Source organism: Pongo pygmaeus, chromosome 15 (genome assembly GCF_028885625.2).
Source record: "Pongo pygmaeus isolate AG05252 chromosome 15, NHGRI_mPonPyg2-v2.0_pri, whole genome shotgun sequence".
Classification (NCBI taxonomy): Eukaryota; Metazoa; Chordata; class Mammalia; order Primates; family Hominidae; genus Pongo; species Pongo pygmaeus.
Genome location: NC_072388.2, coordinates 99,556,165 through 99,582,593, shown reverse-complemented (window position 1 = coordinate 99,582,593; position 26,429 = coordinate 99,556,165). Strand labels below are relative to the sequence as shown.

Below are 26,429 nucleotides of genomic sequence, written 5' to 3'. Positions count from 1 at the left end.
CCCTAAAGCTGCTACAGAGGTTTCTGGCTGGGCCAGCAACTGGGTGGAGGTGGTGCCAGCAGCAGGGCAAGAGACATTTCCTGCAGCTTCTCTGAATCCTCTAAACTAGGAAGACACCCTATAAACAGCAGGTGCTCCGCAGTGTTCAATAAGCAAATGAGTGAGGCGAGCCAGAAAACTGACCTTTTTGAAAAAAAAGAAAAAATTCAAGACAAAGACTGTAATTAAAAACCAAGAAATCTGTTTGGTGGAAAAGGGGCATGCAGAGGGGAAGGAGAGCTATCCACTCCTCATCTCCCTTCTGAGCTGGGCATGGCAATGGCCCGCTTGTTACGGGGACGTGGCCCTCGGTCTCCTCTCAGCACATCCATCTCCCTCCGCAGCCTCCGCACCAGATTTGCAGAGAAGCACCAAGCAGTCTTCCCTCAGGGGTGTGAGAAAAGGCTGTGGCTGCCAGGAAAGCCTGCCCACTGACAGGGTACATGGAACATCCGTGTGCTTAAAACCACACAGCCATCAACACGCTCCTGAAACTGGGAATCTATTTGTTGGGGCACAAATTGAATTGCACAAACTTTCCTAAAGTCATACAATCTTTGCAGAGTTATACTGCAGGTCCATGGAGGCTGGCACAATCACTTATTCAAGAAACAGTGACTGAACTGCTGACCAGGTGCCAGCACACACACGGTCTGGGGATACCAGGTTGGAAAAGACCATCATGTCTCCCAGCCCTCACAGGGCTCGCATCCCACTGGGGGACAACCAGGGCATACAACCCAGGCTATCCAGCTGTGGAAGCAGCACCACCTGGCGGGGGGAGGGGGACACCCAATCCAGTCGGGCTTGGGAAAATTTCCGGGAGAGGAGACATCACTAGAGAGTTGGAGGACAGGTGACATCTAGCCAAAAAGAAGGGAAATTCAAGGGAAAAAGAAAAATATGTTCAAAATCGACCTGAGGCTAAATTGGAGCACACCTCCTGCAGCCCACCTCTCCACTGATGACAACTGAAATTCTGGACAAAATACAAAAAGCAACTCCCTGAGGACTCGAAAAGTAAACAAGAGCAGGTGGCTTGTGAGAGAGAGACAGAAACTCAGAGAAGTGACTAGTACAGAGGTGGGAACCCGATTTCTTTTTTTGTTTGTTTGTTTTTGTTTTTGTTTTGTTTCTTTTTTCTTATTTTCTCTAACAGCTTTGACCTGAGAGGAGGACTCTAGTGGAGCTGTGCTGGCAGCTTCAAAGTATGTGAAGCAAAAAAAAATCACAGAACTGAAGAGAAAAATACACAAATTCACAACTATAGCTGGAGATGTCAACACTCCTCTCTCAGTCACTGAAAGAACAAGTAGATTAAAAAACAGCAAGGATGTAAAAGAACGGACACCGTCATCAACCAATTGACCAAATTGCCATTTATAGGACACTCCACCCAACAACAGCAAAATGCACGGAGCATATGGAACATTCAACACAGCAGGCTATATTCTGGGCCATAAAGCTAACCTTAGCAAATTTAGAAGAACTGAAATACAAAGTATGTTTTCTGACTACAACAGGATTAAACTAGAAATTAATGATAGAAAGCTATCTTCCAGCCTGACCAATACGGTGAAACCCCGTCTCTATTAAATACAAAAATTAGCCAGGTGTGATGGCACATGCCTGTAGTCCCAGCTATTCTGGAGACTGAGGCACGAGAATTGCTTGAATCCAGGAGGCGGAGTTTGCAGTGAGCCAAAATCACACCACTGCACTCCAGCCTAAGGGACAGAGCAAGACGATTCTGTCTCCAAAAAAAAAAAAAAAAGAAGAAAAAAAGAAAAAGAGAAAAATCTGGCAAATCTCCACATGTTTCCACATGCTTGGAAACTGAACAATACACTTCTAAATAGCCCATATGTCAAAGAGAAAGTCTAAAGAAAATTAGAAAGTATTTGTAATTGGATTAAAATTAAAATACAGCCAGCATATTATAATTAAAATTTGTGGGATATAGATGAAGTAGTGCTGAGAAGAAAATGTGTAGCATTAAAATGTTTATATTAAAAAAGATCTCAAATCAATGGCCTAACTTGCCTCCTTAAGAAATCAGAAAAAGAAGGGCAAATTAAATCCAAAGCAAGCAGACAGAAGAAAATAAAAATTAGAGCAGAAATTAAGGAAGTAGAAAAGCAATAGAGAAAATCCGTATTTCTTTGAAACGATCAGTAAGATTGATAAAACTCTAGTCACAATGACTGAGTAAAAAGACACAAATACCATTATCAGGAATGAAAGAGAAGACATCACTACAGGCTCTAAAAATATCAAAAGAAAAAGAGAATATTACAAATCAGTTTATATACATTAAGTTTCACAACTTAGATAAAATGAACCAATTCTTTGAGGCATGCAACTACCAAGTCTCACTCATGAAGATATATACAATCTGAATAGTTCTATATCTAACCTCAAAGAGATCAAACAAGAGACCACTTTGTACCCACTAGGATAGGTATAATATAAAAGACAAGTAAGAACAAGTGTTGGTGAGGATATGGAAAAATCAGAACCCTCATACATTGTTGGTGGGAATATAAAATGGTGCAACCACTTTGGAAAACAGTCTAGCAGTTTCTCAAAAGGTTACACATACAGCTACCAACCATATGACTTTGCAATTCTACTTCTAGGAAGAACCATGAGAAATGAAAACATATATCCACACAAAAACTTACAAACAAATGTCCAAAAATGGAAACAATGCAAACGTCCATCACCTAGAGAATGGAGAAACAAAATGTGTATATCCATACAATGGAATATTATTTGGTCATAAAAAGAAGCGGAAGACTTCCTGTTAATGGTCTGGCATGTAAGGAGCTTATAAATCAAAACTCTGTCCTAACAAGTAAAAAGCTGAACAAACTGTAAAACTCTTCTCAGATCCACAAAAGAAGTGAGATCGCAGGGCAAACCACTGCCCCCAAAATTGGAGACATAGACAGGTGAATAAACAATCACAACGCATTGGAGCAGAAATTTCCACAGGAACCAGGGCCAGGAAACTGAATTATAATTGACAAATTGCTAGAGGCTCATTGTGGACAAGTCAGAGAGATTAAAAACTCTGGAAGACCTGGTCATCATTGGCCCCCAAAATTTTGTGCATTTTACCTCCAGGAGCTACCAGGTTCTCACAGTGAAGACTGGAGAAAATCCCCTTATGTTTCCAGCAGAAGGAGAAAAAGAACTACTTTGGGTTTTTTGGTTTTTTTGTTTGTTTGTTTTTGAGACGGAGTCTCACCCTGTCACCCAGACTGGATACAATGACACGGTCTCAGCTCACTGCAACCTCTGCTTCCAGGGTTCAAACCATTATCCTGCCTCAGCCTCCCAAGTAGCTGGGATTATAGGCGCCCACCACCACGCCCAGCTAATTTTCGTAATTTTAGTAGAGAGACGGAGTTTCACCATGTTGACCAGGCTGGTCTCAAACTCCTGACCTTGTGATCCGCCCTCCTCGGCCTTCCAAGTGCTGGGATTACAGGCATGAGCCACCACACCCAGCCGGAGCTACTTTAAAATATAACAGAGCATTCTGTTCTTCTTTTATGTATTTGTTTTTGTAGAGTCAGGATCTCACTATGTTGCCCAGGCTGCTCTCTAACTCCTGGCCTCAAGCAATCCTCCTGCCTCAGCCTCCTAAAGTGCATTCTGCTCTTAATGAGGTCTGTACTGCAGAGAAATTAGTTAGCCAGAGTCTACCCTGCTGGGTTTATCACAGCCTAGCTGACCTGGGGGAAGGGGAATACCCAACCCCCACTGGCTCCCACCTTCCACATGGGAGAAGGGAAACACCCAATTCCTTCCCCTCTAGCCTTCTCTGTGGAGGAAGAAAACACCCAGCTCCAGCCCATTCTAGCTGTCCTGTCCTATCTAAAGGGGAGAGGGGACTAAGAAGTACATGTGAGCTCACAGTCCAGAAGCAGACTCTCTAAAAGACTAGCCTAGCCACAAGACACTTCCCCACCACCCCGACACTACACCACATTACTAAAGTCCTTTTTATAGCAGTTCCTTTTACCTAGCTCATCTTGTCTGGCTAGCAAGAAAGAATTATAAGGCATACTAAAAGGCAAAAAACATAGCTTGAAGAGCAAGTATCAGAACTAGACTCAAATATGGCAGTGATGACGGAATTATCAGGCTGCAAATTTAAAACAACTATGATAAACATGCTAAGGGCTCTAATGGAAAAAGTAGACAATACGCAAGAACAGAAGGGCACTGTAAGCAAACAGATAGAAATTCTAAGAAAAGACCAAAAATAACTGCTTGAGATCAAAAGCACTGTAACAAAAATAAAGAACACTGCACTGCTGGGTGCAGTGGCTCACGCCTATAATCCTAACACTTTTAGGAGGCCAAGATGGGAGGATCCCTTGAGCCCAGGACATTGAGGATGCAGTAAGCTGTGATCACAGCATTGCATTCCAGCCTGGGAGAGAGTGTGAGACCCTGTCTCCAAAAACAAGAAATAAAAACTGAAGAATGCTTTTTATGAGTTTAGTAGCATAGATACAGCTGAGGAAAGAATCTTTGAGCTTGAGGATATCTCAACAGAAACAGATCCGGTGTCTGGTGAAGGCACTCTTGCAGGTTTGCAAACAGTCATCTGTCTTCTCACCGTATCCCCACATGGTGGAGAGAGAGTCATCTTTCTCGTGTCTCTTCTTACAGGGGCACTATCCCCAGTCCTATGGGCTCCACCCTCATGTCCTAATTACCACCCAATGACTCCACCTCCTAATATCATCACATTAGGGATTAGGGCCTCAACATATGAATTTTTGGGAGGACACAAACATTCAGTCTATGGTACATGTCATTAAACATTTGTCCAAACCCATAGAATGTACAACATCAAAAGTGAACCCTAACGTAAACTATAAACTCTGAGTGACAACGATGTGTCACTGTGGGTTCACCATCTGTAACAGATGGGCCACTCTGATGCAGAATGATTATGGGGAGGTTAGGCAAATGGGAAATCTCTAGCCCTTCTGCTAAATTTTTTCTGTGAACATAAAACTCCTCTAAAAAATAAAGTCTAATTTTAAAAAAACATAAAATAAAGGAGTGAAGTCTTGATATAGGCTACAATGTGAATGAATCTTGAAAACATTATGTTAAGTGAAAGAAGCCAGTTACAAAAGACCATTTATATAAAATGTCCATAACAGACAAATCTATACAGACAGAATAGATTTATGGTTGCCAGGGGCTGGGGAATTGGGGGCACAGGCGTGGCTGCTAAAAAACGTGGTTTCTTTTGGGGGTGATGAAAATGTTCTCTACTGACTGCTGTGGCCGCATAACCCTGCAAACACACTAAGAACTGAGTGAATGAGTGAATGAGTGAGTTGTACAACATAGAATACGTCTGTTACCAAAAAACATTTAATGAGTATTTACTTTAGGCCCAGCGTGGTGGCTCACACTTGGAATCCCAGCACTTCGGGCTGACACAGGAGAATCGCTTGAGGCCAGGAGTTCAAGACCAGCCTGCGCAACATAGTGAGACCCTTCTCTACAGAAAATTTAAAAATTAGCCAGGCATGGTGGCAGGCACCTGTAGTCCCAGCTACTAGAGAAGCTGAGGCTGGAGGATACCTTGAGCCCAGGAGTTCGAGGCTGCAGTGAGATATGATAATGCCACTGCACTTCAGCCTGGGTGACAGAACGAGACCATGTCTCTAAAGAAATTTTTTTAGTTAAAGTATATTAAGACAAAAAATAACTAGGGCATCAAGCCCATGACTTTTTTGGACACTATTAGTTATGGCAAGGCTAAAATAAGTTTTCAAGTACAAGAATTGTAAATCAATAGTAAAAAAAAATAATAAATTTTTAAAAACCTTAAGAAGAAGCATGTTCAGGGCAACACAGAGCTTATTTTAGTGGCAATATGCATTATAGAAGATTTATAAATTAGAATTACAGAAACATCATATTTATAGAATCAGCACAGGTCCAAAGAACCTGCTTTATATTTCCTGAAATTGCCTGCTGCATTTTTAAGGGCAAAAATTATCAAGTGGGGTGGGCGTTAATGAAAGTCTTGGAACATTGCCCTCTTGAGTGCCATGGGCCTCCCACTGTCATCCACTGAGCTTGTTGGCAGCTCATGTGTGGGTTTTAAACAGGGGTCTTCTTACACAGTCCCAGTGAAAGTGGTGCAGAGGGAGGCTGAAGAGGAGGACTGGGTTGCAGGGCAGGTCTCTGAGGTTCCAGATTCTGGGAACCAATTGCCCACTTCTGCCTAAGACTTTAGACAACCCAGGGGACACACAGGGACTCCCCAGCCAATTGTGAAGGCAGCCAGTGAAGCTGATGGATCCATTGAATATTGAAAGAAACAGATGTTTTCAGCAGTCCCTTCTACAGCTTTAAGACATGGACTTTCTAACTGGATTTTGTTGCCCCATGCCCTGGGACAATGCCTGGTTTCTGGTGGGGGCTCAGAAAATGTTTGTGACATGGATAAATGAAATGTGTCCTCTTCCTGCAATGGGAAGAAGCAGAAATTAGAGGAAGACCTGGGTTCAGCTCCAATCCCATCAATGGCTGCCTACCCTGCACAGACATGCTGGGTTCTGTTTTCAGGCCTGAGGTTACAGGGCTGTGGTCCCTCAGAACAAAACCCACCACTGTCCCATCCATGGCCAGGTCCTGACACCAGGCACGGAGCTGCACATGGCAGTGCTCAGTGAGCATGTGAATGCCAGGGCTGTCCACGCAGGCTTCTCCAAGAAGAAAACGCACAGCCCTCACTGATAAATATATAGTCATGTGTTGCTTAACGACAGGGATACAGTCTGGGAAATGTGTCATTAGGCGATTTTGTCATTGCGTGAACATCATGCGCTTGCACAAACCTTGACGGTATAGCCTGCGACACACCTAAGCTAGAGGTCTAGCCTATGGCTCCTAGGCTATACATTTGGACGGCATGTGACTGTACTGAACACTGCAGGTGATCACTAGGTGATAGGAATTTTTCAGCTTCACTATAATCTTACAGGACCATTGTCCTATATATGGTCTGACATTGACCAAAACGTCATTATGTGGTGCATGACTGTATGTTCATTCAAGACTAAAGCTGAATTCACACTGTGAACAAGAGGATCTGTAAGGGTTTGGGCATCAAACCACCCCCAGTTCACAGTCTTACCCCACTACCAATTGGCCGTGTGCTTGTGGTGTGTAACTGAGCCCTTCCGAGCCTCAGGGCCCTGACAGAGGAAGGGGATGGTGGCAGCACCCAGTCCACCTCCCAAGAGGCCACAAGGAAATAAGCCATCGCATTCACAGCGCGCACAGCATGATGCCTGCAGGAGGCACACTGTGGTCAGCACTGGCTGCTGAAAGGGGCTCTCGAGATCATCAGGGGATCCACCACGCCCCCAGTTGACAGATGAGGAAATGGGAGCCAGGAAAGACAAGGAACAGCCTCGGGTCCTACATCTTTGCCTCCATTAGGCTCCTACTCTCATCTGCATTCAAAGTTTAGCTTGCAGCAAAGCTTAGTCAGGACTGTGGAAAGCACAAAAAGTCCAAATAAAAAGCCTTTTTAATATAAAACAGATGAAAGAGACAAATGGAGAGTAATCAAAATCTCATTAGGGCAAATAAGCAACTTGCCTACAATGCCACAAAACTGATGGCACTTTGAGCCAAGTAGGTGAAGCCATCTCTCAGATGGCCACCGTCACAGGAGTGCAAATCTCAAAGACAGTCTCACCTACTGGGGCAGAAGCCCCACAGAAACCACTCTGAATTTTCAGTAGGCACCCACACCATGGCCCCCAAATCTGGCTATACATTAGAATCACCTGCAGAGTTTTCAAAAACCTGCATGCCTAGGCCACCCTGGCAGCAATCGTTTCTAATGCTCCCTAGGTAGCTCTGGCCCGTGCCCTAGATCAGTCAGGCCAGGCCAGCCCAGCCACCACCCACTGCTTTACCAGCTCCTATTACTATCATCCTGAGATTACTCCCATCCAAGGAAGGATGCCCACAGGAGGGGAAGGAGATAAGCAAATTAATGACAGTGGCTCAGCCTCCATTCAACTGGCCAGGATAATTACTTGTGATTTTAAGAACTGGTCTTGATTAGAGCTATCAGTCATTCATGCGACAGTTTGCGCCCTTCCTGCCTCCCCTCCCTCCCTACTATGTGCTTAGCACTATGCTGGATGCTGGGAATACCACGGTAAATGAGGCACAGCTCTTTCCCTCAGGGAGTCCACATGCCACCAGAACACTACAGCATACTAGTGATGGGCTGGGATCATAGGAAGCTGAGCTGAGGGCCCACACAGGCCCAAGGGTGAGCCACCCACTCCCCTGTCACCTGCATGTTAGGACACGTGCCTACAGAGGGTGTGGGACAAAGCTAGAGAAGGTGGTCAAGAAACCAAGTCAAGATCTGGAAGTCAAGATGTCCCTTTACAAATTCGAAAATAATAATAAAAGTAGGAAGAAAAGATGTAGAACAAGCATGAAATATTGACAATTAGTGTCAATGTGACACCAGGGTGTGCTGGAGAAAGTGAGCTGGCCTGTCAGAGCTGGTTTTATCATGAGAGTCCCAGAGCGAGCAGGGAATCGGGGTTTTAGAGGTGCAGCCTTCTCTGGAGGAGCAAAGTTGGCAGATCTAAATGCATCTGCAACTCTTTTTCTCAGGCGCAGAGTAGGAGCTAGACAACAAAAGAACCACTCGACCCCTAGCCTGCCCAATGTCACCCTGTACATAGAAAGAGAGGAGGAACTGGGGCAGAGTCCAGGCTGCCAGCTGCAGGAGCCACATGTCCTAGATTTTCCAGGGCTGCTCCAATTTCCAGTGTTCAATCTTGCCTTAACTGAGAGGTAATTTGCTGAGGTTGGGGTTCCATAATGTAGTCCTGCAAAAAAGGTGATTCACCAAATTTGCTATATAAGCTTTCTTAACAAATCTGATTCATATTACAAAAGGAGAATTTATTTTTATTACTTATCCTAACTTTTGGTTCAAAATACATAGTCATCTTAAAGTGAACTTGAAGGTGGCTCTACCTTGGAACATTCCCCACACTGCTAGAGGGCCCAGTACAGCTGAGTCCGTGTCATAGGCTTCTCCTGCAACTCTACAGCTTCCATTCTGTGCTGGGCACAGAGCCACAGCACCGCAAACCTGGAAATGCAAGAGACTCATAACTCTGTTATCCACAAAACACCGGGGGGCAGAGGAGCTCAGCCTCAGTGGAGAACTACAGTGCCTCTATGGCCACACCATATCTCATCTGACGCAGGGTCTCCCAAGTCCTCCTGCCTCTGTCCACACTTCTGGAATGACTCACTACAGCTGAATTCCAGCTAGCCTTCATATCCCATTTGTCAGAGGGGCCATGCCCTCTATGTAGATCCCAGGGTGGCCACTGCCCCTGAGGTTGTGGGCAGGTGGGTGCTCCTGCAGTCCTCTATCACAATGACAGTGGCGGCTGACCCCATCAGCTCACTCCAGGTTATCCTGAACACCTGTTCTGGTCCAGGCCCTGTCGGGGATGCCAGGCACAGAGGTGACTCAGGCTCCCACACCAAGCGGCTGTAAATAAACACCTGTGGATAAAAGTGCCCACAGATCAAGAGTGATCGTTGTCCCTGAGATAGGTCACAGATGGTGCAGGCTAATTGAGGATAAGGTTCAAATGAGAGAAGCAAGGGACTTGTAAGTTCAGAGGCCCTTTGGTCCCTAGCTTCTCAAAATGTGGTCCATATACTATCCTCCCCTTCATTTCCTGGGAGCTTGTTAGAAATGCAGGGTCTTATCCCAACCTGGACCTGCTGAAACAGAATCTGCATCCTAATAAGAGCCCAGGTGTTCTCCTACACAGGTGAGTTTGAGAAACACTACTTTGGAGGTGTGGCTTGGCCTGCCACTTTACGATACCAATTTAAAAATTGTGAATCATAGAGGCTTTTGCTTAAGGAATGTGCCCGAAATCACCCAGCCAAGCAAGTAGCAGAGGGAGGATGTGAGCCCAGGTCTCCTGCAGCTCAGGCCAATGGCACTAAAGGCTTGGGGGCTTCTGCAGAAATTGACCCTCACAATACTGTAAAGGTCAGACCACAGGCGTCCTGGGTTCCAGACCACACCCATGTTCAAGCAGACTGCTGGGAGGAAGAGGAGTCAGAGGATGCTGCAGCAGCGGCAGAAAGCCAGCTTCAAGTAAGTACGCACAGCTGGCTTGTGCAGAACACATCCTGCCGACCTCTGGAGATGAAGTCAGGCACTTTGCAGTAATGAGATGTGCTACAAACATCAAACCCGAGGCGGAGAGATCACCCAAGATCAGCCAAGAAGAGGAGACAGGGAGCCAAACAGCCCATTTGCTGTAATGAATTGGGCTAGACTAGAGAAGTCCAGAATCTTGACACTTACCACTTGGCTACATTTAAGGAATCATAAAATCTCATGACTGGAAAGTAACTAAAAAGTTGTATGTTCCAACTACTCACTGTGCCCTAAAATCCCAGGGAGAGGTTGTCTGGCCTCACTCCCCTCAGTTCTGTTGGCAGAAACCTACTCCTTACCTTCACAATGTAGGCTTGCTTTGACCCAGAAATTTTCATTCTGAGATACAAGCTTAAGGAAATAAATCCCAAATGTGGAAAAAGCTATATGCAAAAAGATGTTTCTTACAGTGGAATGTGTAATAAAGTCAACCTTGATAGTTTGTTTGGAGATTGTAATGAGAGAGAAACAACTTATACACCCCTTACTGAAGGAACAGTTCCCACCTGGAAAACACATTCTCTGAGCACCTGGTTTCTGCAAGGAACACAGAATGGGGTAAGACACCCACCTTGCCAGCCAGCTCAGGAGGATTAGTCCTGACAATCAATAGGATGACAGATGTCTGAATCACATCTCTCTTTGCCAAGGTCAGCCAGATCTTAAATATCTTTGGTTTTGTGGGCTATGTGATCTCTGTTGCAATGAGTCCACTCTGCTACTGTAGTATAAAAGCAGCCACAGATGATACATAAATGAGTATAGCTGTGTTCCAATAAACCTTTATTTACAAAAACTGGCAGTAAGCTGGACTAGCCTCAGGCTATAGTTTGCTGACTGCTGATCTCTGTCCTCACATCTATTAATTTTAAATGGCAAAAGTTTTTTAAATCTCCTACATGTCTAACGCAGGGAAATGGTTTAATATGTTAAAGCATTCATCTGATTCATTTGATCCATAGATACTTACTGAGTTCCTGCCTATTGCAAACATTGTTCTGAGTCCTGGGGAGAAGCGAGGCAGTGAGTCAGGAACACCCTGAGTCAAAGGAATATGACTGACGACCTTACGAGGGTCTGCACTAACAAAGAATATCCTTCTAATGCTACATGAAAAGCAAAACACAGAATTGTGTATACAAATAAGACCAAATAGTGCTTTTATAATTTTTTTAAAAACCACAAGGGAAAAAAAAAAACAGAAAGAAGAATATCAAAATGTTGCTAATGTTTACCTTTGGCTGCTTGGACTCCCCCTCCTCTCTTTACCTGAATTTCCCAATGTTACCATATGATTCTGTATTACTTTTACAACAAAACATTCCTTCCCCACTGTATTTAAAAGGGAAGGCCTGTCTTGGTTTAAGCTAAGGTCTGTGTCCCTCCTACTTCCACCTGCGATTCTCACCGCGGTCCCTGAAAGCAGCTGGAAAAAGCCAAGCTGCTCACTTCTGGATGTTCACATACACGCCCAGGCTGAGCCAGAAGGTTCAGCACCTGGGACAGCGCCACAGGAGCCCACAGGGATGAGAAGTGAGCAGCCCCAGGTGGGAGCCCCTGGAGGGCATGGGGCTGTGCCTCCTCCCTGGTTCTCCTGCCGAGTCCATTTGAGACACATGGGCAACACCTGTCAAAGCAGGAAAGAGTGTTGTCCCCTGAGCCCAACTGATGCAAATGGAACGAGCCCTGTGACCCAGTGGGGGAGGATTGTTGGTAGAAAGGAAGTAAAAACAAATACTGCACAGATCCCTTAGCCACATTACTATCTTGGGAGAGACTCGCAAACATGCCAACACCAGTCACAGCAACATCTGCTTCTAATTGCTTCTCCCCCAGCATTTTCAGAGCTCGTCAGCTGGCATCTGCCCTGGGAAAAAATCCGGTATTTTTAACAAATGCTTAAATCAGATGGCGTCCTTGGTGAGTAATTTCTTACGTGATTGGTCTTTGAGGCTAAAAACAGTAAGCGCACCCATAAGGGACGTGGTTGTCAGGAGTGGCTGGGTGCTCAGGAGGTCCCACTTCAAACGGTATGACTAAGCGTTTCCAGTTCACAAGGCACGTTCAAATGTTTTCTTTCACTTGTCATGTATTTAGATCCTAAATATAAAGTGTTTTGGCGGTTTTTTTTTTAAATGCCACTGTGTCCACTTCTTTATGGGTAATTTCCTCTCTTTTCCAAATATTTTTATAAGAAAGTTCCTTTGTAAAAGAAAAACGTGTGATTTTTTTTAAAGACTACATCTATCTATGCTTCCACTTGTGAGTACTTTAAGCAAGATCTCATGTACAGACAAAACTTCCCATTCTCTGTCAAGAAAAGTCTCTGCATTTAGGCTCTCCTCAAAAAACCAGCAGCCCCTTCCAACTGCCTGTCAGGAAAGGGTCTTCCTGTGCCAGCCAGTCTGAAGCAAGAAAGCGAATTTGGAATCTAGGCCTTGGGGGCTCTGTCTCACCCTCCTCCCTCTGGAACACATGGACAGCCTCTACTCAGGACAGATCTGCTTAGACACTCCACCTGTCTAGGACCAAGGCAGATGTTCACAAACCTCCAGTGGCTCCCCACTGTTGAGACCAAGACACACAGCGTTGAAAGACTCTCTGCCCAGGCCACCTCGCTGTGTGAAGCCCACGCCTAGCCAAGTCCCCACAGACATCCTGTGTTCCCACCTCCTGTATCTGCACTCTCTGCATGACTGCCTTCCTCCATCATTTACTCATTCAGTCAATCATGATTCACACAGTGCCAACTATGTGCCAGGCACTGTTTTAGAAGCTAGATGTCAGCAGCAAACGAAACTCTTGCCTTCAAAGAGCTTACATTCTAGAGGAGGGAAACAGGCAGATGAATGAACACATAAAATCCATAATATGTCAGGTGATGGTAAATGCTATGGAGAGAAATGAGATAGCAGAGGGGACTAGCGGATGCTAGTGGGTTTTGGACAGGGGGCACCTCACCGAGAGGTAATATGTGAGCAGAGCCCCATGACAGGGGGCAGCAAGCCTCTACTTAGGAAACAGGCAGAAGAGCCTTCCAGGCAGAGGGAGCAGCAAGTGCAAAGGCCCTGAGGCAGGAATGTGCTGGTATGTTCAGGGAAGGCAAGGAGCCTAGTGGGGTTGGCACTGATGAGAAATGCTGACCTACGCCCAGGCCAGGGAGGATCATTTAGGCCTTGTGGATCATCACAGACATTGGCTTTTACTGTAAGATCAGAGCCTGGAGGATTCTGATGAGAGGAGTGACATGTCTGAATCACACTGTAACAGACCAGTCTAGCGGCTGTGTTGAGAACAGCCTGCAAGGGGCAAGGGGGAAAGTGAGAGATCAGATGGGAAACTCCTGCAACCATCTCAGCGACAGACAATAGCAGAGCTACAACAGCTGATGTGGGGAAAAGTGTCCAAGTTTTGGAGAATTTGCTAATGGTTTGGGTATGGGGATATGATGCAAAGAGCAGAGACAGGGCTAATTCTGATGTTTTTGGCCTGAACAACTAGGGTGGAGCTGCCATCTAGTAAGTGGTGACGGTAAAAGGCACAGCAGGTCGTAATAAAGGATGGGGATGGAAATCACAACCAGCTTTTAAGACCGAGGAACAGTGACTCCTCTAAGAAGTCTTCCCACAGCAAGCTAAAAGCACTTACCCCCTCCCTTCCTCTCTCTCGCAAGCATGCAAACAAGTGCACACACACACACACACCAATTCTCTGTACCAAAGTTATCTGTACCCACACATTATTCCCTTGAGTAACCCAACAGATTCATTTTATATCATCTGGAAGCATTTGTGCACAGTAGGTGTTCAACAAATATTTTTAGTAATATGCTGCATAAAATTGCACCTTTGATATTTTAAGTCTGACAACTCAAGAATGTTCTTTCAAAACATCTAAAAATTATGCTTAGCACTGATGAAATATTAAGTGGTAATTATTCCACCTCAAGGGTCCTATATATAGATGCTGACCTGCCCCCAATTATTCAAATTGTCGAAGCAAGCTCTCCTGTGGAAAGGCCAAGTTAGGAAGATGGCTATTACCTTGCCAGTCCTTATATCCCAAGCTTTCATTTCAGAGCTGAAGCCTCCACATAAAAAGATGTTGTGGTCTTTTGGATGGAATTTCAAGGTAGTGATTCTAAAGTCACTTCGACCACTAAATAGCTGGGTTCCTACAACACGAAAAGAGAAGAGAGGGTTAGAAAGTACTTAGGTCACAAAACAAATATCTTAAAACTAAGATGCCATCTGGTATGGGGCTCATAGCAAACACAGCTCCCCTGGGCCTGATGTAGCCCAACGGAGACTTTTTGGAAATATGACAGCGGCGGCAGCAAGATTTGCCCTTATTCTCTGATTCTCTGGCCAGCCCACCCTTGACTAGCTGAACATCCCTTCCCCCTGGGCTGAGCTTAGATGGGTGGATCAATGAGCGCACCTTTCACATTTGCTGTAAGCATGCCATGCATTAGCTCATATAAACCATGCAACGACCCTATGCCCACCTAACAGCTAAAAACCAACCCCAGAGAGGTCATGGAACATTTCCAAGGCTCTACAGTTAATACAGTAGATTATTTATCTGGGAGTCTAAAAACCAAAAACAGGATTGTTCTAAGGTGATACTTTTCAGAATCAGCCACTTTATAATAATGGATGAATGGTTTGCTATGGAGCATGGCAGGTGGGGTGGCCTGAGATGCTGGGCGATAAATGAGAGTGGCCATCATGGTGGCCCAAGCACAGATTGGACAGAGTGGTGTGGGCCATTGGGGGTCTCACTGGCTCTACAGGACATGAGGCAGTCCTTGTCCTTTATAAATACATCATAAACTGTTGTCAAGCATTTATGTGCTTTAGGTAAGTGTCTGTGTGTATATATATATATATACATATGGTGTGGAAAATGTCTTTTTTATCACTATGATCTTTTAGAGGTAAGCTATATAAACTTCAAAAACATCAATCATTTGGAGCAGGTCAAAGCTGGTCCTCCTTCCACTACCCAGTGCAGCCCCCATGTCCCAGAGCACTGGCTGTCATTCTTGTCTGTCCACACCTCATCCATCTGAAACTGCATCAAGAAGGCAGACTGGCCTTGGGGAGGTGTTCTCACCGTGGCAGTCTCTGAGTGCCACCCCCGTATATGTCCCCCACAGGCAGGGCTCACACACCAGGCACAGCACCTGCCACACACCACCCAGCCAGAAACATGGAGGAGGCTTCGCTCAGAGGTGCCACAAGGGCTCCCACAGCGCAGGAGGAAGAACCTTGACTGCCTTGTACCCGTAGAAACTCCCCCATGGGACTGAGCAGTGGGCTACTTAGGGACACGGGAAGCTGGTGGCAAAGAAGACCATGAAGACACTGAGGTCTCAAGCATCATTTCTACTCACAGGAACCCAGGAAGCAGCACTTGCTCATTCAATTCAGAAAGCACAAAAGGTTGCCCTGCTTTGTGTTCTGTGACCCCCACACATTAGTGAAGGGCTCTACCAGCTCACCAGGCATGGAAATGAAAGTCATCAATCAGTACTCATGACAGTCACAGCAGAAGGCTTTCACAGACCCAATCTGCCTAGATCCATGGTCTCCAAGCTATTAAAGTTTGACAGTACGCCGCATCCATGAAAAACCTAAGGCACATACCACCAATATATAGATATTTGTCTTAAGTTGAATAATGTGCTTCTGTACCAACATATTATAAACATTTTTAAAATACCAAAAATAGAACACTTTAAAGGATACAAGGATAAAATAGTCAATATTTTAAAATATATTTTAATATACCCTTATTAAGAGAATCAATGAACCTCTCTGAAATCATCTGAGTTATGTAATACTATTTTTAGTGAGAGCAACAGAATTGAATATGCTTCCATTTTTCTTAATGTAGGGAACTTTTTGTGATTCAATTATTTGAATGTAGTCTGGTTGCAGGTAGGTTTAGTTTATCCACTGAACTCTATCAAAGCCGACAAAGTTTCCTGCACGCAGAGATGCACGGACCTAGATGGAAGATATTCACCACTGGCCACATGGGAGACATTTTCCACTTCTTTTTTTTTTTCTCTTTCATAATTGAGATTTTATTGGTTGAGGATCAGTGCAGACATTTCAATTTGTACACAATTCTTAACACATGTAACGAAAATCTAAAAAGTCATGTATTGTAATTATTTTTGAAAGTTATTCCAGTGACTTTCCAGCTCAAAATTTGGAAGCAAATTGTCCTTAAGAGGCTATCAACTACCAGTATCTTCATATGCTGATCAGCTGTTACAGACGTCCTACCAGTTCACAACTGAAGAGCACCTACACTACATATTCCAATCTGTAATCTTTCACAGCACAGTAACAAAGTTATTAGGAAAACAGGACTACCACAACCAAAGATGTTACAGAGTCCACACAATTCTGACAGGGAGAGCAATGATCAAGGAGTGGTTTTCTTTAGGAAACAATTCTACTAAAAAACAACAAGGGAATAGAAGTAATTTAAAACATTCAAGACATTAAATGCAGGACTGACTCCATATGGCCATTTAACATGCTTTGTATTATAGGATATAAAAACTAACCCCCCATCTATGGAATGTTAAGCTGACACCCGAAACAGTCAAAGCCTCCCATAATTCAATATCCCACCCTATTTTCTGGTTGTACCAAAAAATAAACAACCAGCAAATGATTTCACCTCTTAAAAAAAAAAAAAAAAAGCATTTACACTTAAAAAATGGGATAAGGTGGGATTCCCTCCTTCTTAAAAATGTTTCTAGAGCTACTAAAAAACTTGCATTCACAAAATAGTTGACAAAAATATTCCTCTGGATTGTACAAGAAGGGAGACAGGGACCACTGAAGACATGGTATACGGTATTCTATCAGACTTGGTTTCTTTCTCTCCTGCTTCATCAGAGGCTGGACTCTCCTCAGTTTTCATTTCCCCATTTTCTGCAGGTAACTCTACTTTAGTTTCTTGGTTAACCACTTCGGCCTGTTTTCCCTTTGCTCCCCTTTTCCCTTTTTTTTTTGCACTTTTTTGTCTGAAGATTTATCCTTCGCTGCTGCCTTTTTCGGCTTCGCTTCCACTTTTGCAGGAGCAGGTTTAGCTGACAACTGCACCAATCTCCTCTTGGGCTCTTCCTTGGTGGCCCCTTCAGCAGAGGTGACCTTCCTCTTGGGCATCCTGGCAATGGGGAGGGCGCATGCCAGGTGCCTGCGGGCCACGGGGCACCGAGAGCCTTTGCAAAGCTGGGCTGCCTGGACATTTTCCACTTCTATACACCATTGATGCAAAGGATTTTGTGAACATTTTGCTAGTAAAGCCCCATTTCCCTAATGTCAAATAATGGCTCCTGCAACTAATCAGGTTAATAATTGCATTATCATACTTGTAACAACCCAGCTCAAAATCCACTGAAATTTTCATTTAAAGGATTTTAAAACAGATTAGAAAAACACTGTTCCCAGGTTAAGGGTGAAGATATTCAAGATTTTAATAGGTGACAGATCATTTTTGGCAACAAAAATCATATAACAATGGAAACAAAAGCATCTGTTTTCAAAATGTTCTCTCCATAGTAGAAATTTTTTAGAAAGTAGTTACTCTTTCATCCTTTGTTCAAGCATCATGTTTGCCATGATGGATAATAAAGTGTGTTGATCTTTTTTTTCTAGTATCTTCTAGGGGCCTAAAACTGGTAGTCACTTATCAACAGATAAAATTTTAGAAATACTTGATTTTTTGTAAATGAAGAATCTATACCTCTTTGAGCTCCACAAGGCCCTTTACTATTTTGCTACAAGACACAGTGCAGATAGCACAAGAGATTTTCATGGTCACTCTGTGTCATCACAATGTTGTCAAGAACTGGCTACTTTAGGCCATCTGACCCGTATGGAGAAGGGACTGTAAACAACACCCTAATTGTCCAGCCTGAGGGGAGTAGTGAAGACAAATGTGGTTTTCTGCCTGATGGGATGCTGAAAAGCCACTGAAAACTGGAATCACAAACAGCGGTCTTTGGCAAGATGGACAGTGCTTGATTCCTGTTCTTCAACTACAAGAGTATAAAATGGGAATTGATACGCAGCAGTCCCCGACCTTTTTGGCACCAGGGACAGGTTTTGTGGAAGACAATTCTTCCATGAACCAGGGGTTGGGATGGGGGTGCTTTCGGGATGAAACTGTCCCACCTCAGATCACCAGGCATTAGTTAGATTCTCATAAGAAGAGCACAACCTAGATCCTTCGTATGCGCAATTCACAATAGGGCTCCGCTCGTATGAGAATCTGACGCTGCTGCGGATCTGACAGGAGAAGGAGCTCAGGCGGGAATGTTCACTCACCCACTGCTCACCTCCTGCTGTGTGGTCTGGTTCCTAATAGGCTATGGACAGGTACCAGTCTGTGGCCCAGGGGTTGGGGATCCCTGTTGATATGGACAAAGACTAGGAAGAGATTCACTGAAATGAAATGAATTGTTCTAGGGGTAGTAAGATAACTTTTTAAATCTTACTAACAGATTTGTTGTAATACGGTTTTTCTAATAAATAAAGATTTTTTAAGTCATCAAGGAGATGAGCAGACTTGTGAGATGATGGTCTTTGTGCTATGTCCCTCTCATTAGATCAGCAGACAAACAACTCTCTCAAGTAAACCAAAAAACTGCTTCTTGGTGAATTGATCTAATTGGAAATCTGGTATTCCTAAAAAAAAAAAATGTACTCTTCTTTTCCTTTCCGGGAACTCAAGGTGGTACATAAAGCCTTCTACAGAGCATGGCAAATCCCACCTTTTAAGCTACAATTGGTGATCAGAAACCAACCGTGACATGCCCAATTAGCAAGTCCCCCTGCTCAGGGAGCACAGGCAGAGGGCTGCCCCCTTGGTCCCCATGTGCCTATGCCAGGGACTCAGAGCAGCAATGTGGCAGCACGGAGGCCCCAGGACACTCGCTTCAGCCAAGTGGCTGGGGGTCATCTGGAGACTGCAGGCAGGGACCACCATCACATCCCCTAGACAGAAAAGGAGGACACGGATACCACTGCAGTCCCCACACCACCGAGAAGGCCCAGGACTGCCAAACTCTTTCTCCCCACAGGGACAACTGCGCTTATTGCTGAGAACATTCAGTGGCCAGCTTCTTGCTCACTTGGAATTCACTGCCAATCCTTAAATCCAAAAGGAAACACAAACTCTCTCTGCCTGGAGAAAAAATGTTCCTTGTTTTTTAGACCATAGCATATAACCATATGCTTAATTTCAGAAATGGCAGTAAATTATCCATATGTTTTTTTCAAAAGTGCAGTGATACATTCTTGCCAACAATGGGGAAGAAAGATGAGAGAAAACGTGAAAGCTGAATTGCTAAAAGACGATGATTGAACTTTTTCTGCTAAAACAAACAAACAAAAAATCTGAATGTTATTTTTCCTCAACCCCCTAAAGAGGTTGAAAATCTGTCTTGTAAGAATTTCCATTTAGAAGATAAGCTGTAGTTTATACATTTTTCCTATTTGTACTTATAATAACTAGGCCCTTACTGCTTTTCTTTGTTAAAAGGATTCAAAACTACAAGATTTTTAAATTTTTTAGTAAGTTTCTGGATACCTAGTGAAAAGACTAAGGTAGAAATCTTGCTAAGAAGTTCTCAAATAAGACTTTGTTTCAGAAATTAGGACCATAGCCATCATTATCTGGCACAATGTTGGAAGCAGGAGATGGTATAGCTGAGGAGTTCAGAGCCACGCAGACCCAGATCCCATCCCAGCTCTGTCACTTCCAGTGGAGGGGCCCTGGGCAGGACCTTGCACTGCTCTGTCTCACACTCTTACAAATGTAAGGTTGTCATGAGAGCTAAATGTAACGCGGTGCATGAAGCCTTCCAAAGAGCATGGCAAACAGCAATCAACAAAAGGGAGCTATTATAGTTTACAAAATTAAACCCCAAATTATTGAATTCATCATTGGTTCAATTACAAACTAAAAGCAAGGGACACAGGTTTGTTTTTTTTTGTTTGTTTTTGTTTTGTTTTGTTTTGTTTGAGACAGAGTCTCGCTCTGTCACCCAGGCTGGAGTGCAGTGGTGCTATCCGGCTCACTGCAAGCTCCGCCTCCCAGGTTCACGCCTTTCTCCTGCCTCAGCCTCCCTAGTAGCTGGGACTACAGGCGCCTGCTACCACAGCCAGCTAATTTTTTTGTATTTTTAGTAGAGATGGGGTTTCACCATGTTAGCCAGGATGGTCTCGATCTCCTGACCTCGTGATCCACCCACCTCGGCCTCCCAAAGTGCTGGGATTTCAGGCGTGAGCCACGGCGCCCGGCTGGGATACAGGTTTTTAAATAGCAATAACCTCCACAGATTAATGCTTTTTCAGCTTTTCTCATGAGGCTTTGAAAATACAACGCCCTGGGCTGCCCTTTACATTTGTTAAAGAGATATGGGTAAAGTCTGGAAAATATTCATCAGTGAAATATCTTGAACATGAACACTAGCCGTGCCGGAGGAGAAGGTCTTAACTTGTCAGACGGGCTCTTCCTCTCTACCTTTTCATAAATCAAGGAGCTTGTTTATCATATCCTCTCCTGGGCAATGTTACTTTCAGCGCAATGGTTAGCTATTATATAAACTTTAACCTTGAGACCATCTTGCTTGTTTACCTGTTTGTTATAGAAAATTCTGTTTATTCACTGTATGCTTATTATAGGAAACTGAGTTTTAAAATATTTAATCCACTAGCACTGACTTTATTGATCTCATTATAATGAGCTCAACCAGTATAAAAACTGTTTGGATCTTCTTGGAGCTAGGAAAAATCACTTATTTTCTCCTTGAATCAATAATGATACAAATAAAAAAATCGTTAAAGCAAAAACATGTTTAAAACACAATGCAGAAATTCCATTTGTTCTGCTGACTCTATGACCAGTGCTTCGACCCCCATATGACTGTGATAAGGCACCTGGGAACTCTGGAACAGTGGCTCCTCCAAGCTGCCCCTCTTCCTTTCTCAGGTAGAAACATCAAGCTTCCCAAGGGGACCAACCATGTGGCCGGGGCAGCACCACCTGTCCATCTTGCTAACTAAGAAGTTCTTAGTTAACATAGAAGTTGCAAACATCTATGCTAGGAATCCTACCATCACGCAGGGCTCCAGGCCCGTGAGGGCCCTCCTCTTCCATTCAGCATGACTGACTCCCAGCCTAGTTCCTGGCACATAATAGGTATTTCGTCCAGGTGACATGAAACCCAAGTATGGGTCTCCAGGAGAGAAAAGAGAAGCTCATGCCCCCCCTCTCCAGGGAGCTCAGAGGCAGCCCTGGCAAAGCAGTTCACAGTCAAGGAAGGGGAACGACATTTATCAGGAGCCTGTTACCTCCAGGCCTGTCTGGAGCTTGCACGCATCACACGGCACCCTGGGTGGTACGTGTAATTAACCCATCTCTCACAGCCAGGGAAATGGAAGCTCAGCGAGGTGAGAGACTCGCTTAGAGCCACATGAGTCAGCCACGCTGAGACGGAGACTGGCCCTGTCTAATCTCAAGGCCAGCTCTCGGCACCCTACCTTGCATCCCCGCCAGTTATTCGTGACCTTTCCTTCTCCTAGTGCTTTGTTCACATCCACAGACTCATGAACATGTAGGAAAAATGTTGACAAGGGAAAGCTTATGCTGTTGGCTTGTGGTAATTGAGCTTGTGTTCCCAGGCAGTAGGCATATGACTCACTTCGCTAAAATCAATATCGTTACACTCATCCTCTGGGAAGTATTCAGCCAGCTATAAATTTAGCCATCCTGACTCAAAGTTAACGAGAAAAGAAACTTACTAACTTTCAAATCAAACGCTAGGCATCAGAAACAGGGGCCATCTTGGCAATCCAGGCAAAGGCCTGGGAAGGGTCTGGCCTGAGAGCCAGCTGGGCCTGCATCTGAACATTCCCCATCAGCTGTGGCCCTGCATCAGCCAGCAATCCTCTACAGCCCTGGTATCCTCATCTGTAGACTCAGGACCACAAAAGGTGGTTGTGAGAATTAGAAATAATGTATGTAGGAGAGCTAAGCCCCAGACAACTGATAGGGCCCAATAAACAGTAGCTGTAGCATTGTAATAATAGTAGTAACAGAAGAAATAGTAGTAGTTGCAGTCATTTTTTAAAATTTGTCTTCTAATTACATACTTACACCTGCTCTTTCCTTCCCATTCTTTTTTGTTTCGTTTTAAATTAATTTTAATTGATAAATAATTATATATATATATTTGGGGATACGATGTGATGTTTTGATCTGTATATACATTGTAGAAAGAGTTAATCAAGATAATTAACATATCTATCACCTCATTAATTTATTTTCTTGTGGAGAGGATGTTAAAAGTCTATTCTTTGAGCAGTTATGAAATATACATTATTAACTGTGGTCATCACGCAATGCAATAGATCACCAAAACTTATTTCTTCATTCTAACTGAAACTTTATACCCTTTCATCAACATCTCCACTTTCCCTATCCACCCCTACCCTCAAGCCCCTGGTAACACCTTTCTACTCAACGCTTCTACAAGATCAACTTTTTTAGCTTCCACATGTAAGTGAGATCATGCAGTATTTGTCTTTCTGTGCCTTCGCTTATCCCACTTATAGTAATGTCCTCCAGGTTCACCCACATTGTCAAAAATGACAGAATGTTCTTCTTTTTTAAGGCTGTAGAGTATTCCATTGTGAATATTCACCGCATCTTCTTTATCCACTCATCCGCTGATGGACACTGAGGTGGCTTCCATATCTTGGCTACTGTGAACAGTGATGCAATGAATACGGGGGTGCAGAGATCCCTTCCACACACCGATTTCAGTTCCTTTGGAGATACACCCAGAAGTGGGATTGCAGGATCATACGGTAATTCTATTTTTAGTCTTTTGAAGAACCTCCACGCTATTTTCCAAAATAGCTGTACTCATTTATATTGTACAAGGATTCCCTTTTCTCCACATCCTCACCAACACTTGCTATCATTTGTCTTTTTGAAAATAGGCATTCCAACAGGTTTGAGGTGATATCTCATTGTGGTTTTAATTTGCATTTCCCTGATGATTACAGATGTTGAGCATTTTTTCTATTATCTGTTGGCCATTCATATCTCTTCTTTTGAGAAAAGTCTGTTCAGATCCTTTGCTCATTTTAAAAATCAGGTTATTTGGCTTCTTGCTGTTGAGTTGTTTAAGTTCCTCATGCATTTTCCATATTAGCGCCTCATCAGATGTATGATTTGCAAACTTTCTCTTCCAATCCACGGGCTGTCTCTTCACTCTGTTAACTGCTTCCTTTGCTGTGCAGAAGCTTTTTAGTTTGATGCAATTCTTTTGCCTATATTTGCTTTTGCTGCCTGTGCTTTAAGCCCTATCCAAAAAATCATTGCCCAGACCAATGTCAGCCACTGCTTTTAATTCTCTGGACAAGACCGAATGTTCCAAAATTTAAAAAATAATAATAAGAGTTCTCAACTTTCAAACAAGGTGTATCCCAGTGCTTTACTAGTAAGTTGGTTTTCTGAAACTCGGAACTCGCCATTCCAACAGCAAACATGCCTTAATCACGTTTGGGCTCCAGAGTCAGTCAATAATGGCAGCCTTACCTAACAAGGGCACCAAACTGTGATGCAGCTGCAACCAAACACATACACGCCAGACATCACCACTGTGCAGTCACGGTCATGAACAAAACAAGAATTTGAATTAGAAACCATCTTTTCTTTGCCTAGAGGGCTGGCGTGAGCTGTGTTTGTGGAGATGTGAAGGATCTCTAGGCACTTTTCCAAGTGGCAGTTAAGGGCTGGCATGGTGTTGGAATGAAGTTTAATAACATTTGATTTAATATCCGTAACTAGGGTCAGCTTCTCACTCCAAAGAAGTAAGGAAAAAGAAAGTGAAAACAAGATTGAGACAGAGGAGAAGCACTTTCAGAGTGAGAAAGGAAGGATATTTGTGGCAACAGAGAATGGCCTTGGAAAATAGACCCACTCACAAGTGGGCAAGAAAGTAGGCGGCTGCTAACTGGACAAGGAGGCACTTAAAGGGTGGCAGCCAGGGAACCCTCATCAGCTCAGACCTCACTAGGCTGGGAGCCCCTCTGAGCCTTCACTTCTGGATCAGTGGCAACAGTCCCTAGGACTCAAGGAGCATGTACATATAAGTATCAGATGCTTTGTAAATGTGCCCACAAGCTTCCTTCTACTTCCTTTGGGTCTGTGGGCACCTGAGGGATACCTAATCAAGTCCTCCTAAGCTACGCTAGGGAAACTCCAGCCACAGTGCCAGAAAGCCAAAGAACGGAGAAGCCCAGGCCCCTCTACGGCACTTCTTCCAAGGACCGGCAGGAGCCAGCACCACCTCAAAGGCTTAGCACAAGGAGCCTCCTTCTGTGGCCCCTTCTCCAAAGCCCAGGAGCTCTTGGGGCTCTTTGCCATGGTTTTCATTTGGACCCTTCTCACCCTTCCCCTTCCCATGCCAAGTGGTCTGAAGTCGTTACTGGAGCGTGGCCATCCATCACTGAAGAGGCATCTTTCCCTCAGTGGGCCACTTAATCAGAGGGATCAGTCCCCATGAGTCTGGAGCACTCCTTCTTCCCAGAGGCCCCACGTTATCCTCTGCAGGTGGCCAGCTGCTGCCCAGCGGGCTCCCCAGGAGTCAGGTTAAGTTGCGTTCCCCGTTGTTTTCCTGTTTGTTCACAGCAGGGAAACAGAGGTGGGGAGGGCATGCCACACCATGCCTCAACAGCAGGAGCTCTACTAGTCACAGGCCAGCACTGGATCCCAGCTCTGTCACCTCTGGCTGGGTGGCCTCAAGAAAGTCACTGACCACTCTAAGCCTCAGTTTCTGGGTCCATGAAATGGGATTGAAAACACTTCTCTCACAGGCTAGTGCGGAGACTAAATGTGTCACATAAGCAAAGAGTCTACCATCCACTCACCCATTTCACCTCCACACAGGCCAGGCAGCATGCTGGAACCCAGGGCACACAGCCCAGGGCCCAGGCCACAGCAAGGGCTTGATAACCTGTCATTCTCTTTTTCCTTGTAGCATCTCTGTGATGGAAGCCCCAGTCATAGATTGAAAACAAGGGAGAGACAAGAAGACACCTCTTGGAAAGCAAGGAGAAATGGTCATTTATGAGCCCAGTCCCAGTTGGCTGCTCACTTCCACACACCATGACTCCCACCAAAAGACACTGGGACACTCAGGGCAGGAGGAGCCAGCCAGAAGCTGAGGACAGCAGAGCTGCAGGCAGTGGGCATCTGAAGGAAGAGGGCCATAGGCCTCCTGCAGCCATGAGTGCCTGGGGCTCTGGAGAGGGTCAGGCCGGGCAGGCTGGGGGTACCCACTCGAGAGCCCTAATAAAGAGCGCGTGTTGTCCCATCACCAGGAGGAAGGGGAATGTGGAGGAGATGCTGGGAGAACCCATGATGGCCCAAGGCCTCCTCCCAGTCTGCCCCCAAGACCCACGCATGGGACCAACAGCACATCTGCAAGCTCATTGAGGGGACCAGCAGGGGCTTCTGGATGATGATCAAAAAGTGGCCCCATGTGGGGAAATGGCCTGTCAATAAGGGCCATCTGGACAACTTAGCAGGAACAAGTCTCATGGGCCATGACGGAGGAGGAGAGGAGCTCCTTGCTGAGGACCTACCACGTGCCAGGCATTCTGCAAAGCGCCCTATATGTGTTATCACAGCTGCTCCCTTCAACAGCCCCAGCACCAGGTGGTGTGGTAGAAACAGGTGAAGAGGCCTGGTTCGGGGAGGCAGAAGAGCCAACACCTGTACCCTGTCTATGTGCCCTCTCGCACATGCTGCCTCCAGGATCTGGGAGGTAGAACCAGGTGGCACTGCACAGATGGGTCAGATGAGCCAGGGCATATCAGGAGAGCTGGCCCATGCACAGGAAGGAGGACAGGGTTCCCTGCCCAGCCAGGGCCCCAGGGCTCCAGGAAGAGGAATCTCCTTTGCAGCCAACAAAGGTAAAGGACAGAGGCCCTGCACGCCTCTACAGCTGCAGCCTTGAGGGTCAGGCTGGGACACCTGCCTCATGGCCTGGAGT

General features: G+C 44.9%; 1 protein-coding gene and 1 pseudogene across 5 annotated transcripts in view; both read right to left on the bottom strand.

Annotated features, from left to right (window-relative positions):
- The window catches only part of WDR25 (WD repeat domain 25), a 155,184-nt gene that overhangs the window by 32,484 nt on the left and 96,271 nt on the right, over window positions 1-26,429 (bottom strand). For all 5 annotated transcript variants that reach the window (XM_054448334.2, XM_054448332.2, XM_054448333.2 and 2 more), the window contains one exon: window positions 14,371-14,501. In XM_054448334.2, coding sequence (XP_054304309.1) covers window positions 14,371-14,501 — 131 coding nt within the window. The remainder of the gene's footprint in view (window positions 1-14,370; window positions 14,502-26,429) is intronic.
- LOC129013182 (non-histone chromosomal protein HMG-14-like) lies at window positions 17,132-17,520 on the bottom strand (annotated as a pseudogene).